At 41.9% G+C, this 26,338-nt stretch overlaps 1 protein-coding gene across 1 annotated transcript in view; it reads left to right on the top strand.

Moving 5' to 3' along the window:
• LRRC1 (leucine rich repeat containing 1) overlaps positions 1-26,338 on the top strand; it is a 131,162-nt gene that overhangs the window by 81,072 nt on the left and 23,752 nt on the right. Inside the window, exons 3-9 of the mRNA XM_079780208.1 lie at positions 3,205-3,283; positions 6,896-6,985; positions 17,581-17,637; positions 17,912-17,975; positions 19,388-19,462; positions 22,596-22,740; positions 24,813-24,931. Coding sequence (XP_079636334.1) covers positions 3,205-3,283; positions 6,896-6,985; positions 17,581-17,637; positions 17,912-17,975; positions 19,388-19,462; positions 22,596-22,740; positions 24,813-24,931 — 629 coding nt within the window. The remainder of the gene's footprint in view (positions 1-3,204; positions 3,284-6,895; positions 6,986-17,580; positions 17,638-17,911; positions 17,976-19,387; positions 19,463-22,595; positions 22,741-24,812; positions 24,932-26,338) is intronic.

Raw genomic sequence — 26,338 nt, 5'->3', positions numbered from 1 at the left:
TAGTGTCCATTTTGTACAATTATTTATAAATTAAAATAATTTATGTTGAGATTAAATAAGAGAATATGTGTAAAAGGGTTTACCATTGTGTTTGTACTATAGGGCCCACAAATGTTTGTGTCTTAAAGATCCATTCTAGACTCAGCTGTGGATAAGCTATATACACTGAGTGGCCAGATTATTATGATCTCTGAACGCATAATAATCTGGCCACTCAGTGTATATCCTATATAATAAAAGGCTAATATGCAAATTGTTCTCTCAACCAGGAGTTCGACCAGCAGGCAGGTCGGCCAGCCGCCCATGTCCCCTCCCCCTGGCCAGGCTGGCCAGACCCCACCCATGCACGAATTCATGCACCGGGCCTTTAATATATACTGAGTGGCCAGATTATTATGTGTTCAGAGATCATAATAATCTGGCCACTCAGTGTACATTGCTATTGTATTTATGAAACTAGTATCATACTGTTTACTGGTATTCTTCACTGCCTTATATGACCATGTAAGGCAGAGAACAGTGTGAGGAAAATGCTCCAGCATATTTAAATGTTTTTGGCTTTTAAATTTGAACTTAAAGCTTTTATGCAGCTTCTGATTAATTTGCAGTTGTTAGACCAAAGTGTCCATTTTTTCCCTTTATTTCTCCCTGCCACCCCCAATTTAGAAATATTAGGTATGTTTTGGCTCAGCTTGTGTTTGTCTGGCTGGTGGAAGAAACAGCATGGGACCAGGAGAAACTTTTCTATTTTAGCCCTTTTTAATGTTAATGTGTCCAAACTAAATGTATTCTTGACATTAAATGCTATGAACTAAGCTATTAAAACCCTAAAAGCTACAGCATTAGGTTGTGTACCATAAGATAGTGGAATTAAAAAAGAAAACAATTTTGATCATATCAAAATCACAATATTTAGTTACCATTAAAAATGGGGGGGAATATTCCACCTCATTAGTAATAAAAGGAATATAAAACAAAATAACAAAATTTTACCAGACTGTTTTACTAATAAAATTGGCATTTTTCAAAATGTAAGAGAAAGGCCTGGCCAGCATGGCTCAGTGGTTGAGCGTTGACCTATGAACCAGGAGGTCCTGGTTCGATTCTGGTCAAGGGCACATGCCCGGGTTGTGGGCTCGATCCCCAATGTGGGGTGTGCAGGAGGCAGCCGATCCATGATTTTCTCTCTTCATTGATGTTTCTATCTCTTTCTCCCTCTTCTTTTCTCTCTGAAATCAATAAAATCCTACATAATAAAAGGGTAATATGTAAATTACCATCACTCCGCTACGCCCACTATTGGGCCGGCGGGAGGCTGAGCTCAGCGTCTGCGCCATGGCTGTGCTGCGGCACAGAAGGGGCCTCTGGGGCAGCGAGCCCACGTCCTGCTGCGGACCATCAAAAGCGGGGAGCGAAAGTGGGGGAGCTGGCTGTCTGTCTGCTCCGGCACCAGGCCTTTTGAAAGCCTCCGCCGCGCCGGAGGCTTTCCAAAGGCCTGGTGCACCAGCGGACAGACAGCCAGCTCCCCCGCGTTCGAAAGCGGGGAGCTGTGTGTCCGCTCCAGCACCAGCGGACCCCCTGCCATCAAAAGTGGGGAGTAGGCTGCTAGCATAGCAGTGTCCGCAGAGTGTGCTAGGCTTTGCGGGGCAGTGGATATGGCCTGGATGGCAGGTTAGGCCTAGGGGACCCTACACGTGCACGATTTAATCATGCACTGGGCCTCTAGTATGTATGTGTGTGTGTGTGTGTATATATATATATATATATATTTTTTTTAAATATATTTTATTGATTTTTTACAGAGAGGAAGGGAGAGGGATAGAGAGTTAGAAACATCGATGAGAGAGAAACATCGATCAGCTGCCTCCTGCACACCCCCTACTGGGGATGTGCTCGCAACCAAGGTACATGCCTTTGACTGGAATCAAACCTGGGACCTTTCAGTCCGCAGGCCGACGCTCTATCCACTGAGTCAAACCGGTTTCGGCAATAAAATATATTTTTAAAAATAAATAAAATGTAAGAGAAAGAAAGGGGGGGGGAGAGATGTTGAATTGGGCACTTTGTACTGATAGAAATGTAAATATGTATATTTTGCCTCCCTCTAAAGGAATTTAACAATATTTATCAAATGCTGTAGTGTTAATGCCTTGACACAGTAATTACACTTTTGGGAGCTTAGCAGAAGAAATAATCAGAAATGGACATATATCATTAAAACATCAGGAACTTGGAAACAACCTAAATGTCCAAAAATGGGGGATTGATTAAATGAAATATGAAATTTTATTGTTAAGAATGGCAAACAATTTGTAAAAATAATAATAGGGGAAAAGTTTATAAAATAAGGTAAAGTGAAAATAACAAATCAGCACAAACCTAGTATTTTGAAATATAATTTATTTATACACACACACACACACACACACACGTGTGTGTGTGTGTGTGTGTGTGTGTGTGTGTGTGTGTGTATGAATGACAACTAAAGCAATACATCAATAAAATATCTCTGAGTGATGGGAATGTTGGTGGTTTTTATTTTCTTCTTTGGACTTTTCTTTATTTTTCAAATTGTTATGTTTATAACCAGAAGAAAATTATTAATTCAAAGATGCATACTTTAAAATTTTGTGCTGAGATGGTCATATGAAAACATAAGGGGAAAAGCCTAATGGGAATTACAACAGAATGCGCCAGTGACTCTTTTTTTAACCCTCACCTGAGGGTACTTTGATTTTTAGAGAGAGTGGAAGAGGGAGGGAAAGACAGAGAGAATATCGATGTGAGAGAAACACATCGATTGGTTGCCTCCTGCATGTGCTCTGACCAGGATCTGGGCTGGGGAGGAGCCTGCAACTGAGGTATGTGCCCTTGACCAGAATCAAACCTGGGATGCTTCAGTCTGCAAGCCGACGCTCTATCCACTGAGCCAAACCAGCTAGGTCCATCAGTGACTTTGATGGCACTTGGTATTTGTTGTTTTTTTTTAAATATTTTCTTTAATGTGCTTCTGTTATAAAGCACATTACCTTCAATTAGGAAAGCAAATATAAAATAAATGGAGAAAAATACTCTAGAAATTCATGTCACATTTGAATAGAGGTCATAATTTTTAGATATTCTCTTAGGACTGTGGCCCTTCTTGGGGATGATGAAAATGGTTAACAATGGTGGTAAATTATAGATTTTTGTCTTTTCCTACAGATATTCCTGAAATTCCAGAAAGCATCTCATTCTGTAAAGCACTACAGATAGCTGACTTCAGTGGAAACCCACTGACTAGGTAAGCTCTGTGTGTAGTACTAAGGATATCTTTTTGGAGAACCAAGCAAAGAACATAACCAGGTTACCCAGCTTAGCGATGCCTGGGTGGTGTCTGTCTTTATCACGGATGTTCAACCTTCAGAGACATTCATTTGTAAATAGCACTGTACAATGGAAGGTACATTGTGCTATTGATGGAACACAAAAGGTGCTAGAGGATTTGGGAATGCACGCTGGAGTGACAAAACAGGAGTGAGGAGTGCATTTCTGAAGCAGTATAAGAATTGGAGTAGTTTATAAATCCTCTATTGATCCATCTTATCTTGTGGAATAAAACGGAGTTCTAAACTCCCATAGAGCTTACTCCATAGATATCCAGGGATAGTCCTATTAGAGATATTTTTTTCCACTCCAGGAGCGAAACATATTTAGTATCTCGTTTGTTTGAAAACAACTCTTCTGACACCATTATTTCCATAGTTTAGCAATAGCTGTGAGGATTTCTTTGGGTTTATTCTTCCACATAAAGCCACCTTTGCCCGTCCTGGGTGTAGCCGAGTGGTGCTATTGTGAGCCCTTCACTGTGGCTCTCGGCTCAGTTGTGAGCCCACTGACCACTGGCTTCCAAGCACCTGTGCGCCCACACAGCAATGCATACACAGCCCTCGAGAGTCTGTTCCAGAGGTTTCTCTGGGCCAGGTGGGTCCATTTCTAAGGTTTTTCAGCACTATGTAAGCAGCCTCAGGAGAAAGATACTTTTCCCTTTCATCTCCTCCCTGCCCCCCTTACAAAAAAAAGGGGGGCATAGGAAGATCAAGATTAAATTAAAATTTGGATTTGTCTCACCCATTTCAAAATTGCTTGGGACTTCTTGGGTGTGGAGTGATGGGGAATGCCCTCTTTAATTTTGTTTTTTTCCATATCTGCAAATTTTCAAGAAGTAAATATGTTTTTAAAAATATTTCTGGCTTCCCCTGTTTGAATTTCAGTGAGGAAGTCACTACTAGCACTTATTTATTTTTATGGAAAATAGTGATCTAGTAAGCTGTAATCTAATCGCTTTCTAACCTATCGCTGTGCCCGAGCCTTACCTCTTTCTTAACCATCTTCCATGCAGTTGTTCCTCTTCTTCACACCTTTAGCTCCTGTTCCTGTAAGACAGAATCCAAGCTCCTTGATTTGCTCTGCCTTCTCCCCCACCTCTCTCTGACCTTGGTCTGTCTTTCCACCTTCGTTGCCCGCAGTTGCCTGTGTCAGACATCATGCTCTGCTGCAATAAAGTGCTCACAGGTCACTCATTTCACACCTCTCTCTTTTGAATGATGCCAACCCTTTCACCCTCCTTTAGGTACACTGGAGCATCATGTCTTGATTAATCCCCACAGTCCCCTCCCCTTCTGGTCTTCCATAGTCCTCTGTGCATACTTATTTCATAACACTTGACATTTACATTTAAGTTCTTTCTTTGACCAAGACTCCAGGACTAGACTGAGAAAGCTGACTTGTGTTCCTCTATTATTTATCGATATATTTCCAACCCTACTATAATTTCTGGAATGGAGCAAGCATTCAGTAAATGTTTATTGAACTCACTAAGCTATTTATCCCTCAGGCAGTTAGTAGAGTTAGGCAGCTGGGAAATATTCATTATGCTGCCCTTGTGGTTTTTTTTTTAACTAGTTGATTGCTTAATCCCCTTTCCTACTCCTCTAGCTTTCCTTTTCTAATGTCTGCTGACATAGGACTTTACCATTATCTTAAAACTCTCGATCCTGGCACACACCCACACTGTATGAGGATTTACTGGGCTTTTCCCTGGCCTCGTATTTGGCAAGTTTCTTAAAGTAAAGCCCTTTTAATTTGGCAGGTGCACTGTTTTAAGAATCAAGATGTTTGTGAGTTGAAAGGACTGTAAAAATTATTTAGCTTGGCCTACTTATCTTATAGCAAAATAAAGTTAGGCTCAAAAAATTTAAATCAGTGGTCGCCAGTCTTTTGGACGACCACTGATTTAAATGACCTTAGGAGATCATGAAGCCCCTGAGTGGCATCTCAGACTGTAATTCCTTTCTCCTAGCCTTCAGTCTGTGCTTCCTCAGTACATCATCGAGTTTGGCTCTTAATGTTAACAGACAGGAAAAAGCAAATCGTCCATTTAAAAACTCATTTTTCTTATGTTTCAGGTCATCTTATCTAGTTGTAAAATTATCAAATGACATTTTCTGGTAAAAACTCAGGCAAAAAAGATAAGTTTCATCATTATAATTGAAATAAATAAAATATTTAATGAAAAATTTACTTCTGTTACACTATGGAAGAGGCTTCAGCTTTGTAAAAAATCATTACCAAGAATGTATGTCAATGATTATGAAAATTTCAGTTAATACTCTTATCTTGCAGGGCCTGGGTTTGGTGTTGAAGTTTGGAATTATCTGTATAAAATGTCAAGTAGTAACTTAGTATTTGCTTTTCAAAAAAGGAACCTGGAAGGAAAAAAAAATTGAAGATTCTAATCTAGAGACTATCACTAAAGCAAGCCCCCGCCCCCAAGTTATATGTTCTGTTGTCTACCTTTGATTTATGTAGAAGAATCCGCATTTTAGATGCAATGAGATTTTTCTGCCTTCAAATGGTTTCTTCCCTCCCTAAATACTGGTAACCATAGAAATATTGAAAGTAAACTTTCTTTCTAAGTTTATAGTTTATTTTGAAACCTTGCTATTCGGTGGAGTTTAAGGGAAGTATGAAAAATGTCCTTTTGTGTAGAACATAGTGAAACGTAATTATCTTAAGTGATTGGCATCTTAAGTCAAATTAAAAGAAAAATATTAAGAAAGTAGCAGTTGGCTGTCAGCTAGTCAATTCTAAGCAATTCATAGCTCTGCTATGGGTATTATAAGCTGTCATGTGTTTCATTATAATTGTGCGGGCTAGATTTTCTCTTTATTTTCTGCTAATCGATAGTCTTTTTACTCTTAGATACAGGGACTATCATTTTCTTTCATACAGCACTCATTAGTCACACATTTCCCTCCTTTATTCTTAAAGCCTTTTTTCCTCTTTAATTTTTTCTGGATCACCCTACCAACAAGTGTTTATCATGTCCCGTACTTGTTTTTTTTTTCCTTATAAGTGTCTTATATATAGGAAGACAAGGCAAACTTGCTATGCATAATATAATTTTTTGGAAGTTCTTTGTTTTTATTTTAATTTAAGTATTTAATGAGCATAGCATTTTTAGTTTTTAAAAATTTATCTTTATTGTTGAAAGTATTACAGATGTCCCATTTTTCCTCCTTCCCACTCCCCCCCCTCCCCCTTTCCCTCTGAAATTCATCTGTCTGTTGCATGTTTCATTGTCTCTGGGTCTGTTTTGTTTGTCAGTTTTTTTGTGTTCATTAGATTCCACATATAAGTGAAATCATGTGATATATGTCTTTCTCTGACTGGCTTATTTCGTTTGGCATAATACTCTCCAGGTCCCTCCATGCTGTCTCAAAGGGTAAGAGATCCTTCTGTTTGACAGAGGTTATTTCAGTTAGCATATAGAAGTTATCATTCTAATTACCTTTAGTTTACACTATATATACACTTTTATTTTTTAATTAACAACCTTTTTTGTTTGTTTTAGATTACCAGAAAGCTTCCCTGAATTACAGAACTTGACATGTCTTTCTGTAAATGACATCTCATTACAGTCCCTACCTGAGAACATTGGCAAGTAAGTTTTTTATGGGATGTTTCTGTATATCAGGGCAAAAGGACACCTATATCATCCATTCCGCCCTCCTTCCCTTTTAAATTCTTGTTTTTCTACTCAGAAAGCCATTTACTTAGTCTTCACTTTCACCCTCAAGAAAGATCATAGCCAGTTTCCTGTGTTTTTGCAACCAATTGCCCTTGCATTTTAATGGTTGAAAAGGATGCTGCTACTTGTTACTAGTGAAAAACCCAATTTGTTTAGGAAGTTCTCTTTACATTGTTGGATTCCGAAGTATTTAAGCAAAGTGCCATGTGCCATGTAGGTGGTGAGTAAATACTATTAGCAACTACCATTCTCGGTAATTTTAAACCATGTTGGGGAAGGGAGCCAACCGAGGGCTCCATTGAGAACTTAGAGAGTGTCCCCTGAACAACAGCTGTGCCTGCCCGTGTGTGTGCTGTCGCCCTGAGGATGCGGGCTGAGAGTGGTGTGTCTGGAGAGCAGGCGCAGAACTGGGAAGGGGGGTGGGATGCGATGGGGACATTTCCATGGTGCTGGCTTAGAGGTCGGGGAGGACAGCCATGACAAGAAATAAATCCTTTGAGGAAAGTATAAGCCGATGAATAAATGTTCTGTTCTGCATTTCCAGAGATGACTTAATTGAATTATCTTAGCAGATCTTTTCCATGCCTCTAGGACATACAGTGGGTTAAATCACTTAAAATAAAAGCTCAGTATGAGCTAGCCTTATCTGGTGGACCCGTGTCCCCTAGTGTCATAAAGGATTTCTTGTGTTTACCTGTCCTGCCTAAATTCTAAGACAAAACAGGAACTTTCTTTTTGAGAATTACAGTTTATCTGACAAATGTCTCTTCTGCAACAATTCTCTTACTTTCCCTCCTGTGCAGGCAGAAGACCATTGGCTAACCCAGTTTTAGCCAGCAAGTCCATGTTTCCCCGAGATTCACATGGATGTTTTACCATTGTGCCAGCAGACTTCTTGCTGATTAAGAATTGTGCCCTTTAGTCTGGCCAGTGGCTCACTGGTTGAGAGTTGACCTGTGAACCAGGAGGTCATGGTTCGATTCCCAGTCAAGACACATGCCTGGGTTGTGGGCTAGATCCCCAGTAGGGGGCATGCAGGATGCAGCCAATCAATGATTCTCTCATTATTGATGTTTCTATCTCTCTCCCTCTCCCTTCCTCTCTGAAGTTAAAAAATATGTATGAATTATGCCCTTTAGCTCTGAGAAGGGGAGGGAGACAAGAAGCCCCAAGTCCACCCTGAGTTCATGGTATCAGTTGCAGAGGAAACAAGAGTGTTTTATTGTGGGTTTCATGCAATTGCACTTCCCTTTTGCTATGTCAGGTTTCTAATTAATATACTGCGTGGGGTAAAAGGTTTACAGTTTAATACAATAATTAATAAATAATAATGCAAGAATAAACTTGCCCATACTCACAACTGTAAACCTACTTTTGCTCACCTTGTGTTACTCATTTAAATACCCAGACTGACGCTGCCCTCCTCCTGCTCCTCAGGGTCTCTGGAATAGAATTCCCTTGTACCTTTCCTCCCATCCTTTCTTGGCCTTTCCCTCACCTTCTATCCCAGTTCATTTCTTTTTTAAAAGGCTTAATGTTTTGAGAGAAAAATATTTTCTTATTAAATCAGAGTGCCCCTCTCACTCCCCACTGTACTATTTTAGTGGAAAATGTTATTAGTAATCATTTTAGAATAAGTTATAATTTTTATCCCTTTTTTAATCTCATCTTTTCTAATAACATCCATAGCTGTTTTTGTCAATGTCCAGATTTCTCTGATATCTGCATTTCCCACCAGTAATAAGGGTAGTGGGTTTGTTTTGTTTTGTTTTGATTTTAGACTTAATCAGCCTGTGTTACTGTTATAGCCTTGTGTATACTGATTGTTTCCAAAATAAAATTCCACTTTGAGCTTGAACCTTATGCTGAATAATCACCCAGAAAGTAAGAATATGGGGTGGGGCTGACAGGTAAATGAATCAAATGACTCTTAGTAGGTTAATCTGTGGAAGTAAATTGAAATAGAGAGTTTTCTATTCCTAGTGGTTAATAATTTGTTGCCATAGCAAAAGATTTATGATTTCTACCTGTTGGATTTAAGATTTGTGCAAGTTAAAGTTAACAGCTTGCTTGCGTGTAGTAGAAAGAAACAATCAAAGAACAGACTCCTCTCTGGAGAAGATGGGGCACCTCTGGTTTCCTAGATTGTGTTGAAAAGATATTTGAGAGTTGAAATGATGAATTGTTGGGAAATCTCATAGGTGCACAGGTATGCTATACTCTAAGCAAATCATTATTTGAAAGTTAACTTTCCTCAAGGCAAAGATTCTTCGGTTTCCCAGAGGATTCCCAAACAGTTTCATAGAGCATTTAACCAAACTTAAACAACATCTTGCAAATAATATGGTTTCGTGAACAAGACACCAGTATTTGGTATTCCAAAAATTTTTAAATCCCCCCAAAATTTAAAAAGACCGCAATAAGAGGGAGAGGGATTGGGGGGCTGGATGAAAGAAGGTGAAGGGATTAAGCAAAGAATCATATACATAACACAGAGACACAGACAACAGCATGGTGACAGCCAGAAGGAAAGGGGGGTGGGGGTAAGGGTCGGTGCAGGTGGGCACAGGGGAGATAGAGAGAGCTTTGCTTGGGCCAATGGTCACATGATGCAGTGTGCAGATGATGTGTTACTGAATTGGATACTTGAAACCTCACGCTGGTTGCTCTGCTTTCTCTCACTGCAAAGCATTATGTTCACACCTGTACTACATGGTTACACGCCTGGGGACCATCAGTATGCTGGGTAGCTCATTTGTTTAGAGTGTTATCCAGATATGCCAGGTTACAGATTTGATCACCAGTCAGGGCACATACAGGAAGCAACCAATGAATGCATAAATAAGTAGAACAACAAATTGATGTAGAATAACAAATCTCTCTCTCTCTCTACCCCCCTCCCTTCTTCCCTCCCTCCCTCCCCCCTCTATTCTTCCCTCCTTCTTGCTCTCAAAACAATAAATAAATAATAAATAAGCCTATATAATAAAGAGGTAATATGCAAATTGACCCTCACAAAATGGCTGCCTACGACCAGGCCAGCAGGGGGATTAGTGAGGGATGACCAAACAACTGAACAAGCAGGCTGCGTGGGGCAACCGGCTGGCAGGGGGGTCAGTGAGGGGCGACCAGGCCGGTGGCGGGGGGGGGGCAGTTAGGGGCGACCAGGCCAGCAGGCAGGTGAGCGATTAGGAGCCAGCAGTCCAGGATTGTGAGAGGGATATCCTAAACCGGCAGTTGGACACCCCTCGAGGGGTCCTGGATTGGAGAGGGTGCAAGCTGGGCTGAGGGGAACCCTCCCCCCCTCCCGTGCATGAATTTCATGCACCGGGCCTCTAGTAAGTAAATAAAGTAATGAGGTACTGACACATGCTCTGACATTGATGGACCAAAGGCTTATATTATATGATGATTCCATTTATATGAAACTAATGACCCAGTGCACGAAATTCATGCACATTAAAAGGGGATTAATTAGAGGAAATAATTTAATATTGCTATTTGCCCTTTCTCTATAATAGAAGTGTCAGAGATGAAAGAAAATTAGTAAAATATATATGAAAACCTTCCTCCTGTCAGAGTCTGGGGCTCACCACGGGACCCAGAGTCAAGTCCTTGCCCACCCACATGCACCTCAAAATTGCGTGAGACCCAGACCCAGCTGGCCCCTCGCCCCCATTGGGCTAGACCCAAATCTGGCCTGTCCCACCCTTGTCAAGCCCTGCCGGGCAGGGGACACAGCCTCAGGTCCCCTGGCCCAGCGCCAGGATGGGGGGTGTGGCCTGAGGTCCCCTGTGAAGCCCTGCCAGGCGGAGGGTGCAGCCTGAAGTCCCCTGTCAAGTCCCACCTGGTGGAGGGCGTGGCGTAAGGTCCCCTGTTAAGCCCCATGGGGGCAGGAGAGGGCGTAGCCTCAGGACCCTGCTGATTGCTCATTAAGGCTCCTTATGGGAACTTGGCCTCAGCTGTGGGTGCAGCCATCTTTGTGATGTAGTGATGGTCAATTAGCATATTCACTCTTTATTAGATAGGATGTCCAGTGTAGGCAAATCCATAGAGATAGAATCCAGATTAGTGGTTGGTAGCGCTTGTGAAGGGTGAAGGGATTATATAAGGAATGACTTCTGATGGGCATGAAGTTTCTTTTGGGGTAATGAAAAAATTCTGGAATTAGGTATTGGTGATGTTGGCACAATCTTGTGACTCTACTAAAAACCACTGAATTGTGCACATTGAAAAGGTGAGTTTTACATTATGTGAAGTATAGCTCAGTGAATAAAAGAAAAGGATGGACTTCAGGCAAACTTGCAGCCTGTTGCTGCTGAAGGATGGTAGTATACCTGGGAAAGTGAGCTGGTCTATTCTTACTGAAAATGCTCTGTAGTGTCAACTCACAAGGAATGTGCTGAGGTCATTTTGTCTGTTACTTGCACCTGCTACCCATAGTAGAGCCTCCAAAACGTTCAGGTGACATGGAGCGTCAGTGCAGGTGGGAGGGATAAACCCCCACTGGGGACTCCTGGGGAATCCTGAGGATCAGGGAAGTCTCTGCGGCAGTCTGGGAGCCTGCGCCCTGTCTTTACTTTGTGCATCTGTCTCCATGAGCCTTCCACATCCTCCGCCATAAAGAAACTAATACCCTCAAAAAAAAAAAGTAAGTTTGCCTAAATATGTCTAAACATCTCCACTCTGTTTATCTTAACATTTTTTCTTTAAAAAAAAAAATAGCCCTTTTAAAGGAGAAGAAATGCATGTAATAGACTGACACAGTACCCCAAACATAATTGTCAGTTATTAAATGGTTATTATCAATAAACTTTTAAGTATGACAGTTTGTTGTAGAAATAGAGCCAGTCGATACCTCTGGGTTCACTGGCAGATTGAAGTAGAGCATGTGGGTCTGATGATGTCACTGCTACCCTTGGGGATGGTGATCTTAATTTCAGTGGCCTTGAACTCAGTGAGCCACGTGGCCCTTGCTGATTAGGCCTGTACTAGGCTGTTTACCTGTATTGTATTAGTGCAGGCTTCCTACAAAGAACAAATATTTTTGAAAACTATAATCATATTTAATGATCTTTTGTGAGGCCTGGGAGTTTCTATAAAATTTGTATTATTTTTTTAAAAATTAGAAAAATATCTGGAGCAAAACCACCATAAGGAAGTATGTAACCAGAGATTTCTTAAATACTAATTTTGTATTTAAAAAGCAGAAATATAGTCAGGCCCATGCGGTTTAGTTGAGTGTCGACCTACGCACCAGGAGGTTCGATTCCCTGTCAGGGCACATGCCAGGCTCTATCCCCAGCAAGGGGCATGAAGAGGCAGCTGATCTATGTAGATGTTTCTCTCTCATTAGTGTTTCTATCTCCCTCCCTCTCCTTTCCTCTCTCTCTAAATATCAATAAAAACATTAATTTTTAAAAAAGCAGAAGTATAATGAATGTAAACAACTCCCCCTATCTCCATCAATATTGTTTTCCCTAAATATCATTGCCATAATTATAGAGTTTATGTTTTAATGACTTTATAGTATACTATCACTTGTTTGCTTGGCCTACCTTAATTTATTTTATTCTTTACTTCCTTAATGATTTTGGCTACCAAAAAAAGGGGGAAGGGGTGGAATCCAAGTGGATTAAAAAGGGGTTTTTTAAAATATAGTGGAGAACAGATGTAAATTCTTTAAAGTAACTACTCATCCAGGCCCTGAAATAGAATCCTAAAAATACAGTTGGCCTACATTCGGACTTAGAAAAGAGTATCACTTTTGCCCCTGCTCTCATGAGCTGTGTTGTGTAAAACAGTAGGCATTAGTGTGCTGAGACAAAAGGCTCACACTCGTTTCCTGCAAGAGCTTGTTAGGTTTTGTTTTGACCCCATTTGTTGGCAGAAAAGGTGGGAGTTACAGTAAGAATAGAAAATCATGTCTTTTTGTGGGAGGAGGATGAGGTCATTCCAGCATTGTTGCATAGAAATTTAATTTGCCAGAAATTAAAATTGAGGGGTAAAATAGCTGTAATAGGGGAATGTCTGAAAACATTAATGTATGAGTAGACAGTGAAAAATATATACTGGAATGTACATGTGAGAAGTGAGACAAAAATCCATTCATTGAGGAAAGCAGTGTCAGATGTGTATAGGATGCTACCTTCCATGTGAAAAGGAGGAGGATAAGACTATCTGTACCTGCTTGTCTTTGCCTAAAGGAAAACTCTTGGGTGAATGCAGAAACAACTAACAGAAAAGGTGATTTCCCATGAGAAGGGTCTCAGTGGTGGGAAACCAGATAGATGGGGGCAAAGATGGGAGGAAAACTTACACTGTATACTTTGCTTTACACATATATTAATGTATTGCCTATTCACAAAGTTGACTTAACAACTCAAGAAAGAGATTGCAGAAGATAGTGGTTAAAAGTGCAGATTCCTTAGTGAGTGCTGGCTTTGCCACTTACAGTTGTGTGAGACCTTGTTCAGGTTCCCTCTCTGTGTATAGTTTTCTTGTCCATAAAGTTAATTCTTGTAAAGCACTTATAACAAAACGTGTCATATTGTAAGCTGCCGATATCACTATTACTAGGGATACTAAAGATCAATAATTTCATATTTCATCTCAAGTGTCTAATATTTGTCACATTTGTTATAGTGTTAGAAATACCTGACACTTTCCTTTTGTCCCTGTGATGTCGTGTTGTGGCCGAAGAGGCTGATAAATGCATGGAGTTCTGGTTCCTTGTTTTTCTTGGCCTAGTGATTAAGAGCCTGGCCTGTGAAGCACACAGAATTGGGCTCAAATCCAACATTTCTCAGCACTGAATTCTTTTTTTTTTATTTTTAGGTGATGTAAGAGATGCAAAGACATTTGCATTGGAATGAATTGGTTACTTTGATGGGGAGGGCACTGTCCCAAAGTCTCAGTTGAAGATGCTGTATTCTGAAAAACTAGAAAGGGCAGGTGTGGCTCAGTGGTTGAGCGTTGACCTATGAACCAGGAGGTCACAGTTCAATTCCCACAGATGCTTGGGTTGCAGGCTCGATCCTAGTAAAGGGAGTGCAGGAGGCAGCTGATCAATGATTCTCTCTCACCATTGATGTTTTAATCTCTCTCTTCCTCTCTGAAATAAATAAAACTATATTAAAAAAAAAAGACTAGGAAGGGAGATCATTCATTCATTTTCAAGTAATGTTTCTGTTCTAAATATGCATTCAAGCAGATCCTGTTTCACATCAGCTGTTGCCAGAATAGTCTGGAGAACCACGTTCTGGAGTGGGCTGGTAGCCTAAGCAAGAACTGATGAGCGCCAAACCCATGTTTTCATTCTAGAATCAGTTAATGATTCTTTGAACTCAGAATGACTAGACCAGATTATACCTGATGTTGGGCTCATATGGGAGGTGGGAGTCTAGTCAAAACTGTGTGTGTGTGTGTGTGTGTGTGTGTGTGTGTTTAGCTATTTCTTGACCCTCCTGTTGGTCATCAGTTATGGGCAATGCATGATTTAATTAAAAGATGGCCGGTGCCACAGCTCACTATCTGTGGGGCCTGTTGTTGGAGGAGTTGTCTGTAGTGGGGATGACTCCTGTGGTTAATAGCATCTTTGAGCAATCTTTCAGAAGACCCCCAACTCAGAGTACGCGCACTTGTCAGGTACTGGGCTGTGCTTAGGGACGGGGCTGTTCCGAGGAAATGAGGCACTAGGCTGGTTCTGTACAGTTGAAGGATAAATACATTATGCTCAGCTTGCCATAGTAGACACGATTGCGTTCATTTTAGGGGAAATTGGGATACAGTGGTGAAGCACCTCAGCTGGTTAGTGAGGGTCAGGCCAGGATTGGGGCCGGGCCTCTGGCCTCTCGGACTCCACATACTCTTTTCAGAGGGACACTTTCATCCGTGGGGCCATAGAGTCTGATTATATTTGAGTTCTTAATTTTAAATATTTTAAAATAATGTGAAAGTATTACCTCAGAAAGGCTACTATTTTATTTACTTTAAGTTTTGAATTTAGAAAGGTTACAAAAATATATTTATTGTTGTAATATCTGGACAGTCGTCTTTTCCTTACTATCCAAAAACAATAGAAACTAAGAGCTTTTGAGTCAGACCCTTTTTACTTAAGAGTATATTATATTTGGATGTTAACACGATAGAAGCGGGAACTCTGCATTTAATCTAATATGACATTATGAAGTTGCATATATGTCCGCAAGTCTTTGCAGTATTTTTGCTCAAGCATTCTTTCCTTAGTAACTGTGGCCGACTATGCCTTTTACCTTCAAGACAAAATTTAAAGATAATTAAAAAACGTGTATTATATTTTTAAAATGACATGTAAACCAACAAAAATCTCAGTGTCCTTGCTGTGGTTAAGAAGTTAAGACATATTCATCCAAAATTGGCAGGTGTTTTTAAAATTTAAATGATAACCAGAAAGTTCCAGAGAATGCCTGGGGGCAGGGAAGCAGGAGGCTTTCAACCAGATTTGAATTGTGGCCCTGCCACTTTCTAATGGGCCTCACACTAAGCCTCACATCCTGATTGTGCCATCCCAGTGCTGGTGCTGATGGTTGTTAATTAAGAGATGAGCCCGGTAAGGAGCCCTGCTAGGCACCTCCTGCCGTGTGCCCTGGGCAGGTGTCTCCCCAGCCCCTGTCCCTGTGTTTCAGGAAGGAAAAGCCTCAGTGAAGCCTGCAGACCTGGGTAAGCAGCACACTCAGCACCAAGGCCTCTCAAACTGCCTTTAACAAGCTTTTGCTGATGCCCAATGAGGAAAGTTTTTGAAGCAAAGGACTTTTTTCCCTCTTGTATTTAGTGAGGATGCCTTTAGTGTGTCAAAATGCTAGGTGTGAAAGTAATGAATATATGAAATGACAGCTCTTGTAGTGATTTTTAAAGTGAGTGCCCACTACTGTCAAACAGGCGTGGTTTCTTGCTGATGTTTGGAAGAAGAGAAAATAGCCAAATGATCACCACCTCCCCAATAAAATTGGCTAGGGGTCACATGAAAATTTAATACTGAAAACAAAGCTCTTTCTTTTGAAATCTTTACTTTTGCAATGACTTTTAAAATCTTATCACCCTTATCTTCTGATTGCTTTTGGAAGTAGATACTGGGTGGGGTCCTCACCACTCTCTCCTTCCCATGGTTATTTCTTCTGTGTGAACACGTGGCCCAGAGAAAGTGGAACCAGACAGCTCCAGCTTCCCACCTGTTTGCGTTTTATTTGGAGGATGTTATTAAATTCATAATTACTTATTATCAGGGATTTCTGTTTTTCAAAAATAATGCATTCTAAAGTGTTTTATTTGTTTGCTCTTGCTTTAATTGTGAAAACTATTATTCAGTTTCTATAATTGGAGAAGGTGATACAGAATTTGTGCATGTCATTGTATGGTTAAAATATATTTTCAAGCAAATGGCCTTTAGTTATGTAAATATACTGTTCATGCAAATCACGTTTACATTTTCCAGTGTTATGAAACCAGCTTTGTTTGTACCCATGATTCCGGCTTGTATATTGGAAGGAGAATAGAGGATTAAGGCAGATTAGAGTGTTGGGATAATGTCTGTGTGCTCACACATAAAAATTCTCCAAATCTGGACGTTACTATGGTGATAGTAGCAGAAACTTGAGCTTTCAATTGGTATAGAGCTTAGTACAGTGCCTGTTGGAGTCACAGGCAAATCAGTCATCTTCTGAGTCAATTTGTTGTGCGAGCGCTGACATCACTTGGATGTGGAGGTTGCTGGTGATGCAGAACTGCCACCAATCAGTGTCTGGGGAGAACACCTGTCTCCTTTAATGGTGCTCCTGTTAGGCATGGATTATACTCAAGAGGCAGCAGACGCTGCTGAAAAGAGGACCATTCTGGGGTCTAATAGAAATAAAAGAAACATTATTATAGCTGCATTTACTGAGTCAGACTTGTGTTCCAGGCACCATGTGAGCTGTTCTATTACATTATCCCTAATGCATTTAAATCACTTATTTCCATGGAGCTCCAACCACTTGCTCCTAGTTTATGATCTTAATTAAGTAGAGCACTTGGGCTCTTTGGACTGAGTGCCCACTACTGTCAAACAGGGGTGGTTTCTTGCTGATGTTTGGAAGAAGAGCTCTGAGCTCCATGAGATTACTGTTTTTATGGTAACAGCACATTTTTGACATTCTGGAGTCTAGGAGAACATATCCTGCTTCTGTCTTGGTCCCAGGAATGGTTGTCTTTCAATGATTGCTAGTGAGTTACTTGCACATATTAAAATAGACAAGAAATTTGAATGAGGGTGCCTTATAGTGAATGATACTACTCATTTTCTTTTAAAATTAAAATGTGGGAGGTAGAGGTGATGTTGTTTTTAGTGGGGGTGGTGGTGGGATGGTGGCAATGGTTTTCCACTGGAAAGCAATGTTCAGGTTTCATTAAGAGTTGCTCCTTATGGAGTGTGTATGGGGAGGGGGAGAATCTAAGGAACTTTCCTTATACTTTTTTCTTCTGTTCATTTCTAGTCTTTATAACCTGGCTTCACTGGAACTGAGAGAGAATCTTCTTACATATCTTCCTGAGTGAGTACCTGGGGAAAATAAGAGGGGTTTTGTACTGTACTGAATGAATTTCTTCAAACATTAAAAAAAAAATAGTACTGTAGTATTTTGTCAAAAAGAGATTCTGTATCTTATGAAAAGTTTGGGAGATGTCAGCTTTCTCTTAATGGTCCTTCCTGTGCAATATTAATAAAATCCAAATAATCTTATTTTTGGAAACTAGTTTTAAGTGAGGGAATACCACATTGCTTGGCATTTCTAAGTATTATCTAAGAACTTTTTTTTTGTTTAATAGCTCTCTTACTCAGCTACGGAGACTAGAAGAACTTGATTTAGGAAACAATGAAATATACAATTTGGTAAGTCTGTATTGTAGAGTGCTTTGAATTTAACTTTTTCCTTACTTATGAACACAAATTTTGAGAGAGATCTCTAGGGATGCTTATAAACCAGTATTCCACATGTTTAGCTTGGGAACATAAAAGAATATGTTACAGTTCACATGGGTTAAGAATTGTGATTTGTGCCCTGGCCGGTGTAGCTCAGTGGTTGAGTATCAACCCATGAACCAAGAATCATAGTTCGATTCCCAGTCAGGGACATGCCCAGGTTGCAAGCTCGATCCCTGGTAGAGGGTGTGCAGAAGGCGGCTGGTCAATGTTTCTCTCTTATCATTGATGTTTCTGTTGCTCTCTCCCTTTCTTTCTCTCTCTAAAATCAATAAAAATACCTATATATATAAAAGCCTAAGCAACCATCGCAACCTAAACAACTGAATGGACGACCAAACATGCTGCGTGGGGAGACCAGGCTGGCGGGGGGCGGGGAGGGGGTTAGTGAGGGATGACCAAATGACTGAGCAGCAGGCTGCATGGGGTAACCAGGATGGCAGGGGGGTTAGTGAGGGCCAACTAAACAACTGAGCTGTGGGGTGCGTGGGGAAACCAGGCCGGCAGGGGTGTTAGTGAGGGGTGACCAAATGATTGAGCAGCAGGCTGCGTGGAGTGAGCAGGCGGGCAGGGGGGTTAGTAAGGGATGACCAAACAACTGAGTAGCAGGCTGTGTGGGGCGACCAGGCCGGCAGGAGGGTTAGTGAGGGACGATCAAATGACTAAGCAACAGGCTGTGTGGGGCAACCAGGCTGGCGGGGGGGTGGGCAGTGAGGGCTGACCAAATGACTGAACAGCAGGCTACATGGGGTGACCAGGCCGGCGGGGGGGGGGGGGGGGGCAGTGAGTGGTGACCAAATGGATGACAGGCTGCGTGGGGCGACCAGGCTGGCAACGGGGGCAGTTGGGGGTGACCAGGCCAGTGGGGGGGGTCAGTTAGGGGCGATCAGGCAGGCAGTTAGGAGCCAGTGATCCCAGATTGTGAGAGGGATGTCTGACTGCCAGTTTAGGCCCGATCCCCAGGATCGGGTTAAACTGGCAGTCGGACATCACCAGAGGGGTCCTGGATTGGAGAGGGTGCAGGCTGGGTTGAGGGGACCCCCCATGCATGAATTTCATGCACCTGGCCTCTAGTATGTAATAAGAGAGTTATGATTGGGAGGGAGGGAGGGTTAGGAACAGAGATGATGGGCATAACAATGACATGACTGGCATTGTTGAGTGTTGGGGGTGCTCTTATGAAGGGGGCTTGATATTAGAGAAATACCAATAGACATTTTTTGTGGGACTCTATCATTAACTGTTGAAAATAGGATTTTTTCTTTCTTAATGGATGACAAAGTTGGATTTTTGTTACCATAACATTATTCTTTTTGTTTTAGCCAGAATCAATCGGAGCTCTCTTACATCTAAAGGATCTTTGGTTGGATGGAAATCAACTGTCAGAATTACCTCAGGTAAGTGGTAATTTCACATATTCTTCCCCAAAACATAAACCAGTAGCCACCATCACTCTCATATCTTCCTTGCTTCTACATGAGATTTTCTATAAAAGGGATTTTAAAAAAAATATATACTAGTGGCCCGGTGCACGAAATTCATGCACGAGGGGCGGGTGTCCCTCAGCCAGAACTGTACCCTCTCCAATCTGGGACCCCTCGGGGGATGTCTGACTGCCGGTTTAGGCCCGATCCCCTGAGATCGGGATCGGGTCTAAACTGGCAGTCGGACATCCCTCTCGCAATCCGGACTGCTTGCTCCTAGCCGCTCACCTGCCTGCCTGCCTGCCTGATTGCCCCTAACCACTCTGCCTGCCAGCCTGCTCGCCCCCAACTGCCCCCCCCTGGCCTTATCGCCCCCAACTGCCCTCTCCTGCCGGCCTCATGGCCCCCAACTTCCCACCCCCGCTGGCCTCATGACCCCCAACTGCCCTCCCCAGCCGGCCTCATGGCCCCCAACTGCCCTCCCCTGCTGGCCTCATGGCCTCCAACTGCCCTCCCTGGCTGGTCTCCTGGTCTAATTAATTAGCATATTACCCTTTTATTAGTATAGATATCTTTATTGATTTCAGAGAGGAAGGGAGAGGGAGAGAGAGATAGAAACATCAGTGATGAGAGAAGAGTCATTGATCAGCTGCCTCCTGCACACCTCCTATTTAGGGATCGAGCCCACAACCCGGGCATGTGCCCTGACTGAGAATGGAACCGTGACCTCCTGGTTCATAGGTCGACACTCAACCACTGAGCCATGCTGGCAGTGCTGTAAAAGGGATCTTGAAAACCAAAAACTTTGGTTGAAAGAGCACATTTGGAGAAATATATTGAGCATTCATTATGCTGTATTGCCAGAGAAAAACTGAGAGCCCCAATCCACTATTTCTAAAGATAGAAACTATATTTGTTAGTGCAGGCGTCCTCAAACTACAGCCCGCGGGCCACATGCGGGTGTTTTTGCCGTTTTGTTTTTTTACTTTAAAATAAGATATGTGCAGTGTGCATAGGAATTTGTTCATAGTTTTTTTTTAAACTATAGTCTGGCCCTCCAACGGTCTGATGGACAGTGAACTGGCCCCCTGTTTAAAAAGTTTGAGGACCCCTGCTTTAGTGTGTAAAGTCTTAATCCTTGCTACCCACATGGCTGACTTCTAGCCCAGCAAATTTATAAATTACTGGGACCCCTGATTCTGATGGTATGTATTTTTGCCACTCTTTGTGATGTGCCTTTTGGGCATAATTTTGACCATATTTTGCCCTGTAAAAGGTGTGAAAGCAATATTAAAAGTTTTTATTTCAAAAATTGGCATTTTCCTTTTATTTTTCCCCCCTCCAGCTATTACTGAATTTCATCCTCTGGTGTGTAGTCCAGCCAGTCTTGAAGTCAGGGTTTATTTCATGATGGGCAGGTGCTTGTATTTGACAGTAATTCTCATCTGTCTCTGCCCAGCAGTGAGCTCCAGTGTGGTGGGCTGTGCACTTTAGGTGGGGAATGCCATCTTGACGCAGGGAGTCTTGACACTAGAAAGAAGGACCAGAGTGAAAATGTACCTGTTGTAGTGGTAGCCCTGGAATTTCCATGACATCACTTAGAGCGAAGTAGGAACTAATTTGAGTCTATTTCTGAGGTCTTGGCTGCACTGGGCAAAGGATAGGACTGATGAGCAATTGGTGTTGTGAGGGTTTAATACTTAGATTTCTCTAGAAAAATGTGAGAAATCCTGATTGAGACAATTCTAGTTATTTTAAGATTCAAAGGATAGAGAGGGGAAATACCAGGAAGTTATCAGGGAAGTAATAAAATATCAACTATTAGACATGAAGGGGGAAGAGTATATGTGTGTGCAAATGTGCATAAATGATTATATGCAAAGTGCCACATCCTAAACATCAAGAAATTAAAATACCAGTGATTGTATTATAAATGGTTATTTAAACATCTCAGTTGCTTTTCTTGTATAAACTTCTGTTAAATCAGTACTAAAACATCAGACAGTTTCAAATAATTAGAATTATTTTTGTCTCCATCGATGACAGAAAGAAAAGGATACAATGACATCGTTAAAAGGAATTAATGAAAAAGCAAAACAACTGCAGGGATCTGGTATGAAATTAATAGACATGTAGTTTGCTTTCCCGTAGACAGGAAATGCAGGGGCGGGTCATAGGCTGCATATTGGTAGGAGATAAACTGGAAAGAACAGATTAGACCAAATTAAATACAGATTGAGGAATTTGTATTTCTGAAGACATTGGGAATCCACTAGACTTTCTTGAGTAGATGGGTGGTCTGATTATGTGACTAGAGCTAGCTATGTTTCCAGGAGGGAAATATGGAAGCCAGATTGTAGAACAAACTTGGGTAGAGAGAGGCCAAGAGGCAGAGCTAACAGTCCGGGCCAGAGGGTAATGGGAGTGGGCACTTAACTGAGTGGCAGTGGAATGGAAAAGTGGAAGCAGTTATAAGAGAAAACATGGACTTTTGTGAATGGAAGGGAAGGTCACTCTTGAATAGACGGTTAGACTCATCCAGGTACTTGTCCCACTCCTGGGTAGACTGTTTTCCTTAAAAGCAGTATGCGAGTTCTTTCTTCCCTTGATGTTAAATGTGTCAGTGGGTCTGTATGCTCCAGTTTTTCTGGGAAGCAGCTGCATTGATGTTTGTTGTAACAAGTACTACCTGTCATGGGAGACAAAAAGTAGATGGTTTCTTAACAGAGACAATCTCAGGGTCCCCTTGATTGCTTCCAAACTTGGAGAACTGGATCCCAGCCTCTTATTTCCCCCCGGTTCTGTGACCTTAAAGTTGTTTGTTCTCTCTCGGTGCCAATCTCTTCATCTGTTAAGTGAATGATTCCTTGCCTGCCTGAAGTTGGAGGACTTGGCATCGCTCCCAGCTCTGTGACTGATTCCTGCAGCTTCCCGTTTTCATTGGAAGGGGGTCTGGAAACTTACTCCAGCCTTCACATCTAGATAGACGCTGAAGAAACATCCTTAGGACTACTCTGGGATTTGGTTGCAAAATATCACTGTAAGAAATTTCTCTGTGCTATGGCAGGTTTAAGCATGAGTTTCTTTTTCTGTGTCACCGATGTAGGAAATAGGAAATCTGAAGAACCTGCTGTGCTTAGATGTCTCTGAAAACAGGTTGGAAAGACTTCCTGAAGAAATCAGTGGCCTGACTTCATTAACAGATTTAGTCATTTCCCAGAACTTACTAGAAACGATTCCGGATGGCATTGGTACGTATTGGAATTAACTAAGTTCTAAAGGCGCTGGCTGTTCGGGCATTTGGAGGACTCTCTGATCCTTCGGTCACCACAGTCAGGAGCTGGGGATGTGGTTCCTTTAGTTTCCTTGTTTTTTAAGAAGGAATGCAAAAATAATACAATTTAAGTTTCTATATGAAAGTATTTCCTTCACCTTGGTTTGGTAGCAATTATAGATATTATTACTTAAAATTATTGACTCATATTTACATCATCCACACCTTGTCTCAATGACTTCAGTAGGGATTAGCCTACTGAATGTGTTTCAGGCATATGAGCCTTCATTAAGAAATTTCTAATTGAGCATTCTAAATAGTTGAGGAGAAAGTAACTTTGACCTTATTGCATAACCTGGGGAAGGGCTGCTCAAGCTGGCATGGTGTGCTGGAGTTGAGCCTTTTCTGATACATTGAGAATAATCTTTTACATTAACCATTCTGTGCTGTTTCTTTTAAAAAAAAAATTAGTCCAGACATTATTTTTAGCATAAAGGAATTCATTTAAGTTTGATAAAATAAATGCAAACAGAGAAGGTACACACAGACGTGGACTAGCAGCCCCACCGTAGCAAAGCACTGTAAGAAGCTACATTTAACCATTTAGCTGTCATAGAATTTCTGTCTTTGACCTTCATTAAACTTCTATTCAAAACATTGAAGGGGTTTTCTGAAACTTTCAGTAGTTGGAGAAGCTGTATGGCAGAGGACTACTTCCTTCCTGGGGTTTGGTCAGGATGAAGGTGACAGCAGCTCAGCCACAATATAGACATTGTCTTTGGGGATTTTGACTCGAGGTAGAAACATTCACGGAGAATCATATATGGCATGTGAAAGCAGTTGTAGGAGCTGGCGGTGTTTTAGTGCCTGTAATAGGAAGAAATAGGGGCACGAGGTGACTAGTTTCAAGCATTTGAAAGGCTCTCATGAGGAGGAGATGTATTATATCTTCCAGTTCAAATGGGAAAAGTAAAGTCAAGGACCGTGAATCTCAACTTGATTTAAGAAAGGATTTAAAAGAAGTGTTTGTACAAGTTAGTTTGGGCTGCTTAGTGAAGAAGTGAGCACCTTGTCACTAGACGTGTTCCAGGGGAAGCTGCAAGACCACTCGTCAGTACGACTGTTAGGGAGATTCCTCTGTTGGGGTGAGATGTGTCAGGTGTGGGATACAGTGTGCCCTGTGGAGAACGCCTCTTGACAGGACAGGGTTCACAGTTGCCTGGAACTCTCTGGGATAGCGGTAATTATGGCTGGTGGTGCTAAATAAAGAGCTCAAAGTGGTTAGTTCTGCGTTGCCCTGTAGGGCCACCCAAGGCAAGCTAATCTTTTCGACATTTCCCTTTCTCCAGCTTTATGTCTCTCCTAAGAAGGAGGCTGCTTTCTGGTTTTCCTGGGAAAGGTTAATCATGCCAGCCACTCTTAGTAGATAGCAGAGGACATCTTGCTCTGTAGGCTGAGTCCTCTGAGTTGTGGTTGAGAATGAGAATCCGAATGATTTGGGGTTTTCTTCACTCAGTGGGGACCCGAGGAGGCTGCAGTAAACAGACTCTTCTTTTCCACGGTGGACTCGGTCTTTCATGGCTCTTTTCAAAGGTTACCTTCTCATTCTGCATGCATAGAAATACTACAATGCAGGGATCCTCACTCAGTCAGTCCCAGGCATGAGTGATGGAATAAACTGCTCTTTGGTGTTCTTTGTTTTTACTAGGAGGATTCCTGGAGTAAGATAAAAGCCTGTCTCCTGTTTTAAAAGGTCCATTAAGAGCCAGCTGTTTAATTTTCTTTAACTTTTCTGGCTTTGATATGATACTTTTAGGTAGTGACTTCTAAAATGATTGGCTTCTAATTGCTGACTTTTTGATGTTCTGAGCAAATTGTTTTAACCCCCAACCTTTAGTGATCTGAATGAGAATGATGTAATTTCATAATGTGAAAAGCTGGGTGAGGAAAAAATGAATAACTATTTATAGCAAGAAAGAACAGCAGGTAGGAAATACCAAATGATGATTAGGAAAACAATTGTTACTAATGAGTTTAATAATTTTTCAGGAAAACTAAAGAAGCTGTCGATCTTGAAGGTGGATCAGAACAGACTAACACAGTTGCCTGAAACAATTGGGGACTGTGAGAGCCTCACTGAATTGGTTCTCACAGAAAACCGACTCCTGGTGAGTGTGGTTTGTGCATTCAAATGGGTATTTATACAGCTTATCTGGGTGGATTCTACTTATTCGTAATTTGGGTGCACTAAATGGAAATTTCCTTATGTTACACACAAAAAAGGGACTTGCGAAGAAGCAAATACATGACATGAAGATGACCTGTTTTTAATCTGCGTAAGTGAGGAAAGTGGTATTTCCATCCCCCTGTCAGATGTGTGTGCCACTGTGGTGCTCCCAGTGCAGGGTCTGCACTGACACCAGTGAGGGCAGGGATCAGCACTGCTGGTGGATGTGCCGCTGCCCTGGCGGCCAAGGGCCTCGGGCCTCAGAGGAAACTCTGTTCTCTCCGGGTTCTGTAGCAAAAGGGAAGAGTGGGAGAGATGGGCAGGAAATGGTGGCTGGCCAGGAAAGCCTGGTGGGACTGGGGGAGGAATGCTTTTTTGGGGGGAGCTAGAGAGTGGTATCTGCTGGGCTTTGATGTGAGCTCACCCCATCCTAGAAATAGAGGGTGGAGGTGACTGCAGGTGTCCCGTCCTACCTGGGCGCAGGCCTTGGCATGCACCGCCTGTGGGGGCAGGTCAGCGGGGTGACAGCAAATCTCAGTTGCCTTCTCACTTCCTGCTGCTGCCTTTGTTTTCATCAGTCCTCCATCTATCACTTCATCTCCTTTTTCTCCTTTTTAAATAGACTTTTAGCCGCTTTTTCTTCAGTTTACTTTCCTACATTCCCATTCTTGCTGTCTTCATTTTGCCACTTTACTTTTTACTCTGCTTTTCATTCTCTGTATTCCTCTTTTTCTTTTCTTCTTCTTTTTTTTAAAATAAAAGAGAAAGTAATGGTCTTTCGGTGAAAAGAGCAATAAAGGACAGCAAAAGTTGACCAAAGACAGAATCAGCGGGAGAGCGGCTGCATCTCCTCAGGCAGTGCAAGCCGATTCCTCAGGCAGGTGTGGGGGGAGTGACCAATCCTTTCCTGCCCTGGTTTGTGGTTTTAGGCTTACAAATAGTAATCATAACAGTTTTAAAAAAATATATATTTTTATTCAGAGAGGAATAAAGAGGGAGAGAGAGATAGAAACATCAATGATCAGAGAATCATTGACTGGCTGCCTCCTGCATGCCCCCCACTGGAGATGGAGCCCGCAACCTGGGCATGTGCCCTGACTGGGAATCAAACTGTGACTTCCTGGTTCTTAGGTCGACATTCAACCCCTGAGCCACACCAGCCAGGCCATAATAATTTTAAAAATAACATTAAAAGAATAAATAAAAATAACATTTACCCTCAGATTCCTTTGGAGTGTTGTAGGACACCCCCCCCCCCCCCACTCCTGTAGGATTCAGTGGTCCACACAGTGGCCCTTACAGTCTTCTCTCTTCCCTGGGGTCACGGCACCTCTGCTCAGCACTCGGG

Source organism: Cnephaeus nilssonii, assembly GCF_951640355.1.
Source record: "Cnephaeus nilssonii genome assembly, chromosome: 9".
Taxonomy (NCBI): domain Eukaryota; kingdom Metazoa; phylum Chordata; class Mammalia; order Chiroptera; family Vespertilionidae; genus Cnephaeus; species Cnephaeus nilssonii.
Note: the sequence above shows the minus strand (reverse complement) of the source record. Positions and strands in the feature narration are given on the sequence as shown.